We start from the raw sequence: 9,826 nt of genomic DNA, 5'->3' as shown, positions 1-9,826 counted from the left end.
GTCGACCACAGAGCCTCCGCCATCTTCTGCCTGCACCTACGCAAGCCCTCACATGCCTCTCTCTCTCTTTATGTACAGAATTCACACACACGCATTAATCAACAAGCAAATAAGCAGGCTTACCTCCTCCTCCTCCTCTGTTCTTGCTCGGTTGCCAGAGAGAGAAACGTTCCCTCTCTCTTTCTCTTATATTCCCTCAAGAAGTTGGCGGGTACCAACGGGTGCTAAAACTACCCACCCCTCCATTTTTTAATTTGGAATTTTTCATTTGTAACCACATTAAGGTCTCCAAACTTGCGTTCCCACCTAACCATCCTCAAAGCTTGAGTTCGAAACTCATCATACTAACCCTCGTTCTCTTCCCCTCGATCTCTCTCTTCTCTCTTCACTCTTACATACAACCTCCTCTTTATGTATAATACAATGTTAATCGTCACCATACCCATGCAATGTGCTTACACCAATGGACAGCATTGACAATCATGATGCATGCAAATACCATGACATTCCACACACACATGCTTTCAAATACTATGGAAATGCATCCAAAATGACCATAATTGACCCTATTTAAACCCTAAAAATTGCTAAAAATGGCTTCGATCCAGGGGTCATCATTCCCCCCACACTGAAATGTGAGCGTCCTCGCGAACACAGCAGCAACTTCACTTTACAGCTTCCCCCACACTTAACTTCTTCACCATCACTGCCTAGCATCACATCTCCACTTCATCACTCTGAAACAATCACCAACCATACACTAGAATTATACCATACCAAACAAATAGACAAAAACAAAAACAAACCTGTAACACTTTCACATCAGCACACATAAATGAGTGAATGAAAATCCAAGTTGCAAACACCACTACAAGACTTATATAACACTAACCAATAGATAAACCAAAAAGGTTTATTAAGCAAACATCAAATCCCAAGAACAGTAAAAAATTAGCAACTACCACAACATCCTCACTATGTCTATAATATTTCCACTTTAACAAATAGGAAACAACCCATCCATAACTACAAAACTCTAGGAAAACTACCTTCCACTCACTTCCATATTTCATAAAGACAATAGTAGCACAACTAACCATGGAAGTCATTGCCTGATTGTAATTCCCTTATATCAGAACTATGCCTTTCTTGTTTCATTTTTTTCGCTTGATTTAAAAAAAAAAAAAACCAAATGCACACCACAATGGCAACCACCCCATATGAAACTAGGCTGCGATTCTCAGACCTTGCCACCCGGCTAGGTTGACTCCAAGAACCTACCAAGCTCACATGGCGATGGCTATCCCAAAACAGCCCAAGGCATCGGTTTAGAGTACTGACAACCCTGCCATCATGACTCTCCTCACCTACCAAGAACCATTAAGGTGGTAGACCACATATACCACATACATACATTTGAATTTTTATTTTTCTTCCTTCCTCTTTTTTTTCTTTCTCTTTTTTTTTTTCCATCATTTTTCAAAAGCAATGATTTGAAAACCCTCCCCAGGCTCATCATGAAAATCGAGACTATTATGGTCATTATAACCCAGGAATAAGGGAGAAAAGTTCCTTCCACTAGAGTTCTTAAGCACTTCCAAGCTGTTGCCTACCATTAAAGAGAAAAAATATAGTCAATGTAGCACATGCCTAGTTAAGATGAATGTGGTAATGACCAATTTCTACTACAGAGCTCAGTAAGAAACTCATAGAATTAGTATCCTTGACTAATAAACCCCAAATCTTTCCAAAAGAAAGAACCATATAAGTCAAGTACCAAGCAATTGCAACTGGATTAACACAACTCACAATCCCCATTATTACACACACCATGCAAGTGATACCAAAAAAAATAACCAAATATATTGGAGAAAATACACCTGTGGAACACTGCATATCCTCTGAGTAGCAAAAATTGCATGTCCAGAAACAATCTTCAATACTATGATATCATTGTTCCCAAGTTACTCCCCCATCTCCTTACACCTAGCAATGAAAAAATACAAAGAAAATACCATATCTACACATACTAACCATTCAAACAATTAGATTACAACTTCCAAGAAACATAATGTACCTAAAATTGAAAACAAACAAACACAAAAAACCAATCCACATGCAAACCAAAACAAACAACAAAAACACATAACAAATCACACAAACAAAACAATTGTTTCTTTTTAAAGTTTTTTTTTTGAAATAAATAACAAGAAAAACAAAACTAATTGACATCATGGGACTCAGAAAAAATGGTGCGAAAAGTCACAGGCACATTCACTACACCAAAAGGCAAAAGTTGAGGTGTCACCCCATGGCCCTCTGTCTCGTTCAAAAGTACAGCTCTCGAAACAAAACTACTCTCTCTAGGTAGAAGTATCCGATACAAGCCATGAGGAAGGCCAAAGCCCAAACCCTCATCCTTATCCTCCTCATCAAGATAGTCTACCACAACATCTTCAGGATGAAAAGAATCATCCGAAGAATGATCGGACGCATCGGTTAAGGTGTCCACACCTGAACCAAAAATCTCTAGTGCAATAACGGCCAAAGATTGGGCCATGTGACCAAAGTCGCTCTCGGCAATTGGAAGAGATTCCCCGACAGCCAACCACCGAAACAACCATTCCAACTCATCAAGCCAATCAGGGTGTACAACTAATGCTAAAATACCATCCCACCCAAACCAAACCACATAAGGATGAAGAAAATAAAACAAAGCATTGAGAGAAAACTCCATACCACCTGTATACCACCTGTATGAAAGAAGATCGAATCGATCGCACCAAAACCTGATAAACCCACCAATCCCATCAAAACAACACAAAATAATAAAGAGCAAAACTCATGTGAAAAATATACAATGAACCAACTTGACCCACGTAATTACCAACTTAAACAAAATAATGTTTCACCCTAAGACCATTAACACGAAAAGGAGCTATTACAGCATCAGGATCTTGGACAATCAAAGAACCATTATTAAAGGCCTCTAACACCTTGAAAGGGCCTAACCACCTCATTTGTAATTTGCCAGGAAACTTATAATATCGATTATCATCGACTAAAACCTGATCATTCTTTTCAAACTCCCTCACCTTAATGTGACGATCGTGCCAAGCCTTTTGTCTATGTTGCATCGCCTCAACATTTTGTAGAGCCGTTAAACGTATCTCATCCAACCTCACCAAGGCCAGTAATCGAGCCTCTAAAGATTCCTTCTCACCTAGTCGAGATTCCAAGGCAACGCGTAATGTGGGTATTTTCTTCTCTATTGGGAAAATTGCTTCTGTACCATACACTAGAGTGAAAGGTGTATTTTGAGTCATAACCTTAAATGTGGTATGGTATGCCCACAAAGCCTCAAACAATCGCTCATCCCAATCGCGTCGATTTTTCGATACTGTCTTGGTTAAAATCGTTCCCAGTATTCGATTGGTCACCTCCACTTGACCATTAGTTCGAGGATAATACGGAGTGGATTTCCGATGCTTGATTTTGTAAAGTTCCGTTAATTCCGTAATGGTCTCATTTAAAAAATGAGAACCACGATCACTCACCAACTCCAACGGACAACCAAAACGAGTAATGATATTTTCATATAAAAATTTGGTGACATCCAATGCCCTATCCGTTTTCAAAGGTTTAGCTTAAACCCACTTGGTCACATAATCCGTGCACACAAGAATGTATCGATTTGATTGATAACGAGTGGGTGGATCAATCGGACCCACAAAATCAATTCCCCATTTCTCAAAAGGTTTTAAAGCCAAGATTGGATTTAAAGGGGTCGCAAATTGTGGTGTGGGTCGACCAACCCGTTGACACTTATCACAACGTTTATAATGCTCAAAGGAGTCTTTATAAATAGTTGGCCACCAATACCCTGCTAGCAATACTTTGCAAGCGATTAATTCCCCTGCAAAATGACCTCCACATGGCTCATCATGAAGTGCACGTAAGATAGAAGGTATCTCATCCTCTCGCACACAACGACGATACACCCCCTCCCTAGGAAAATAACGATACAAATAACCACCAAAGAGGGTGTAGTGGCGAGATTGCAATAAAATTTTCTTTTTTTCATACTTGCTGGCGCCTCCTGGATAATGAGCAGTGCTCAAAAAATTTGCAATATCCGCAAACCAAGGAAGTGTACAATCGGTCAAAAATAATGCCGCATCAGGCAATTCATCATCCACTCCCTCCTCAATATCCTCAGTCAAAAGCCGAGAAAGATGATCCGCCAATACATGAGATTTTCTAGGACGAGTAACCACCTCAAAATCAAACTCTTGAAAAGTAACATCCATCGAATTACTCGCCCCGCAAGATCTGTCTTGTTCAAAAGGTATCTTAGTGCTTGATGATCCACATAAATTGTAAAAAACTTACCCAATAAATAATGTCGATATTTATTCACGGGCATGGATAAACATTCCTTCTCCGTTGTAGTGTAATTTCTCTCTGTCTCCGTCAAATTGGGACTCGCATAATAAATCGGATGGTCTACCTTCTTATCGTCTGCTTGACAAAGAACTGCTCCTACAGCTGTGTGTGAAGCGTCTGCATGAATATGAAAAGGTTTAGACCAATCTGGGGGTATCAAAACTGGTGCTTTTATCAATCGATCTTTGATCGTATCAAAAGCCTCCTGACAATCTTGTGACCATTCAAAGGGTACATCCTTCCGAAGAAGAGTAGTTAAAGGGTTTACCACCGAAGCAAAATTCAATATGAATCGGCGATAATAATTAGCATGTCCCAAAAACCCTCGTAATTGCTTCATGGTTGTAGGAGTAGGCAGATCACGTATCTTATTGATTTTACTATCATCCACAGTAATGCCCTCAGATGAAATCACGTGACCTAACAAGATTCCTTTCTCAATGCCAAAAACACATTTCTCCGGATTCAAGGAAATACCGGTTTGCTGACAACGATCAAAGACCTTAGCCAACTTTTCAGGCATATCCTCCTCATCCCCTTGAACTGAAAAATCATCCAAAAAGATTTCCATCCACTTTTGTAAAAACTCTTGAAATGAAGCCATCATCACCCGTTGGAAAGTAGATGGAGCATTACATAATCCAAATGGCATCACTCGATAAGCATAAGTTCCCCATTCTGTTGTAAAAGTGGTTTTTGGTTGATCATCTGGGTGGATTTGTATTTGATTATAACCGCTAAAACCATCTAAGAAGGAATACAATTTATGCCCTGCTACTCGGTCTAGAACTTGATCAGTGAAAGGCAATGGAAAGTGATCCTTCTTAGTCTTTTCATTTAGCTTTCGATAATCCACACAAATTCTAATCTTACGATTTTTCTTTAGAACAATTACAATTGGGGAAACCCACTCACTGTATGCCATAGGATAAATGAAACCCGCATCTAACAGCTTTGTTATTTCTGCTTTCACAAGCTCTGCATAGACAGGGTTTGTGCGCCTTTGACGTTGGCATACCGGCCTAGCGTTTGGCTCTAAATCAATGTAATGCTGGCATATCTCAGGTTTCACTCCCTACAAGTCTTTATAGGACCAAGCAAAGACATGTTTGTATGTTTGTAGAACCTCTCTCAATCTAGTTAAGGTTCGTTCTTGCAATTGACTCCCCAATGTAAAGCATTTTCCCTCTTCAACTTTGCAGCGCTGAGTAATTTCTAATGCATCAGAAACAAAGGCTGATCGTCGACGAGATCTAGCTTGTATAGGTGGATGGTCTCTCACTTTGAAACAAACATTTTCTAGAAACTTTTGCTTGGTGTTACACTCCTCCTCCTCTTCGTGCGAAGAATGAGCACTTACAAGACTTTCATGGGTATAAGGTATCACCATTAAAGGGTCTATTTCCTCTTCATCATTGATAGGCTCCTCAATTTGGACCATAAAAGCATCCCTCACTACCTCAATCATCTTGAAATCAGTCCAATCATTGAACTCTCCTCCATCACCTCCTATTGTTTCATTGTATTGTGCTTTCAAGAACTCTCTGGAAAATGACTTATTTTTCCTTCTACTCATCTTTTGCAATGACGAGTCATCCTCACTCTTGTTATCTTTTTGCTTATATCTCTCACATTCTCTGAGCAACTTTCAAGTATACCTCGCATTATATTTGATTTCCTGTCGACAACGACCAATCTCACGATCTTTTTCTTGAAGTAAGGCTTCCCAAGAAGTTTCTTCTTCATGACGGCACTCTTCAAGTTGCAAGGTCAAATCTTGCAAATGTCTAATTTTTATCTCAGCTCGTCCCTTATCTTCCTCTAGCAGCTTCACCTTCTTTAATAATGCGTCCATCGACTCACTAGAAAAAACTCGTTCTAGCGCTAACTACTCTTGCAATTTCTCAATAAAGGCATATAGCTCTTGGTGCCTTGCTTTATCCCCATCGTCTGCTCTCCTCTGCTTGATTGTATCCATGCAAAAGCAATCCACTACACACTCCTCTGGTGATGACAACCAATCAGTAATGTCATTGTCAGAGTCATTCTTCGAAGAAAAATGCACTCGATATTCTCCCATACCGGCATCCAAAGCAAAGTTAGAGCACTCTCTCTTTTGCATTATAGGCTCATCCGTATCAACCATTTGCATTTGATACCCATTTTGAAGAAAACGAGCATACTTATCTTTATTTAATGCAAAGCGTTCTTGGACTACTTCCTCACCAACGGATGTATCACTTCCATATCCCGTCATTTCTTCGGTTGTAGAAGGTGGTTTAGTGAACTCCCTCAAGAATTCTTTAGACACAACCCTCAATTGAACTCTATCTGTGCGTGGACCTATGGTTATTATCCCTTTATGCCACTTTTGAACACATCGAGCTTGTACTAACCAAGGTCGTCCTACCAAGATTGGAAACGCTGCACCATAGGAATGCGGTCGCACTACTAGATAGGTAACGCAAAACTCCAATCCAGCTATTATAGTCTTTACTCCTTGAAGCAGACCTAAGGGTTTCACTCGACGTTGATCTGCTACTCGCAACATGATATTTGTGGGCTCTAAACCCTTTAGGCCCAACTCTTCCATTGTGTGTTCAGTCATGAGATTCACCGCAGCTCCTCCATCTAGCTGTACCCCCATGACCTGATGATGTCCAATTTCTACCGTAATAGTCGGAGCCTCAGAATCCATAAACATATCAATTACTTGCACTCCTGTTTCCAAAGGTTCTTTAGGGGTTACTTCTTTTCTCACCCGCGAACGTTGATGTGCAAGTCGTTGATACATCTGCTTTCGACATATTGGAGAGATCTCCGCTAATGTAGGTAGACTAATAGACACCTCACACCGTTCCAATATATCCCATAAATCAAATTGAGGTTTTGGATCAACTTTAGCACCTATCCCGACCTTCTTAGCACGTGGTACTTTTAATCTATCAGGGAAAGGTGTTACACCAAGTTGGAAATGAGGGCCTTTTGCTACGCGTGCTATGGGAGGTTGATCAGACGATTGCTCATCCGACACTGGCTCTTGACTCTGCAACTTCCTCTAAAGATGCCTCCTTAAGCATGCTTACTTTTCCTCCCTCTAATTGGGTTGATTTCGGCAAGCTTTCCGCAGTCCTTTGCACTTTCCCCTGGGATCTAGTGACAACTCCCACCATTGGATGATTATGAGAAAATGTCACCTTTCTAGATTTTCTGTCTGCCGATTCTTTCCTAGCACCTACTATAGGGACTACTTCCACTAAATTTGCTGAAGTACTTGGACCCTCATCTACAATTTGCTTCCCTTTGTCCCCTATTAATTTTGCATTACTTTTAGGGTAATCTTTCTCCTCGTGGCCCTCCTCACTGCATTGCTTGCATAAAGGAACATAATCTTGGTGTGCCCTTGCATTCGGGCAATATGCAGCAATGTGGCCTTCTTGGTGGCAGTTCCAACAAATCACTGTTCCTTGGGTAATTGTATTAGGACTTCCATATCCTTGATAACCTCGGCCAAAATATGGCGATATGGTGACCTTGGCCTTTGTCCCCTCATTCCACCTTGCCCTCGCCCTCGTGGAAATGGAGGTCGGGCTTGTGCAGGTAATCCTTGCTGCAATTGTTGCTTATAAGGTTCTGGGATTCCTCTTTGCATGAAAGGTCGAGGTGGAGGTCCAATTTCATAAGTAATATTATTCTTATCCATGCAATTAAAATTAGTGTTCATCCCCTGCGCTTGCCTTCTCTCATGTGCTTGCTTAATGAAGCAATTTTCCTCTGTATGATTGTTTTTCAAGCAATAAGTACAAAACAAGATTCGTGGTTGATCAGGTACGACTCGAGATACAATAGGACACTCTATAGCCAAGTGGCCATAGCCATGACATTTCCCACACCATATATTCGATCGGGGTGGACTTTGCGCACTGGCTTGCATAGTAGGCAGGTGTGGCTCTATAGCCATAACGTCCCTTACTGGAGCTCGCACAGCACTTAAGATCTCCTCTTTAAATTTTCCCAACACACTTGTCACAATGTCCCCCACCCTTGCCTCGCTCACTAAAGGTGGTGGTGGTGTTCCGGTTTGAAGCATGTATGCCGGTGCAGTCATATATGGGTTTGGAGGCATGTATGATGCTGGATTTGTATTAACAACCACTTGTGGTTGTGAGGGACCGGCAATTGTTGAGACCTCCTGGGGTCTCATAGAGCTAACCATAGGTGATGTCCCCATAGGGCCATAAAGTAATTCCCTCCGTCGTTGCTGTCCCAGCTGTACCTCTTCCCAGTTTCTAGCTTCTTGTTTGGCCGCGTTCAAATCAACAGGCCGACGAAGCCCAACATACTTCTGAGCCTTTGGATCCCTTAGACCATCAATCAAACGACGCTTTTGTGTGTCATCATTAGGGGCTACTACTTCCATCTTCCTCACAATGGTCTCCATGCATTGTATGTAATGGTCAATGCTCTCGTTCACTCCTTGCAACAAGTAGTCTAATTGCTGGGCCAATCTATCTTGAAAACCTTGCCTTCTAAATTTGGCCAAAAAAGATGTTGATAGATTTTGGTACGTGGCCTTGGAGGCTGCATCCAAGTTGCCATACCAACTTACTGCTTCGTCTTTAAAAATTGCCAGAAAGATATGCAGCTTTTGATCTTGATCAATTATCTCGTTAGCAACACATGTCACCTCAAACTTTTGTAAATGCGCATCAGGATCCTCGTCCCAAAGTCCCGCAAATTGCACAAAGTCGGCTAACCGGATTGTTGCTCTTTGTGCTGGAACAGCCATTTGGAAAAATGGTAATACCTCAAAAGTTGGATCGTCCCAGAAATTTAAAGCTCTAGGTCTTACCCTAGGTAATCGCGGGCGGATAGCTTCTAAGTCCTCTAGGCACACTACTGCTAGTGCCTGCAATAGTCTCTCTTTCTTCTCTTGTTGGGCTATCAACTTGTACAGGTCGATTGCTGACTCGTAAATCCCTTATTGTTTGGTCATCACACGAAAGATCTTCCCCGCTTAGACTTGAAGGAATGCTAACCTGAAATTGACCGCTATCCAAGGATCTTCCTTGTGTCACGTTCGGTTCTTGCTCTCTCAACAATAGGTTCACTAACTCTAATTGCACAGCGAGACGGATTTCAGCTCGTTCAGCCCTCCTTTTCCTCCTTTCTTCCCTTGCTTGTCTTGGGTCAATTGTTCGACCCTGAGTAGACTCACTCATACACTTCTTACTTCCTGAGGTTCTTCGTGATTCTCTAGATTATCTAGCTTGATGGACCTTAAAATTACCTTGATAAACCACTTCCACCAGATTGGTGCATGGAACAAACCAAAGGGCTCTATGGATCTAAGATAATCCTTGCAGTATGTGGCCTTGAT

General features: G+C 41.3%; 1 protein-coding gene across 1 annotated transcript; it reads right to left on the bottom strand.

Moving 5' to 3' along the window:
* Positions 1 to 6,334: 6,334 nt before the first annotated feature.
* Positions 6,335 to 7,240, bottom strand: LOC147614691 (uncharacterized). The gene has a single exon (XM_086779962.1). The coding sequence runs from the start codon at positions 7,238 to 7,240 to the stop codon at positions 6,335 to 6,337; it is 906 nt and encodes a 301-aa protein (XP_086636088.1).
* Between the last annotated feature and the right edge of the window lie 2,586 nt (positions 7,241 to 9,826).

This window comes from Cibotium barometz, chromosome 41 (assembly GCF_041138505.1).
Source record: "Cibotium barometz isolate CiBa-2024 chromosome 41, ASM4113850v1, whole genome shotgun sequence".
NCBI lineage: Eukaryota > Viridiplantae > Streptophyta > Polypodiopsida > Cyatheales > Cibotiaceae > Cibotium > Cibotium barometz.
The sequence above is the reverse complement of the archived record's forward strand: the minus strand, read 5'-3'. Positions and strand labels throughout refer to the sequence as shown.

Excerpts from the sequence above, each read along its gene's own strand:
- LOC147614691 (XM_086779962.1), bottom strand. The coding sequence starts at position 7,240 with ATGTATCAACGACTTGCACATCAACGTTCGCGGGTGAGAAAAGAAGTA.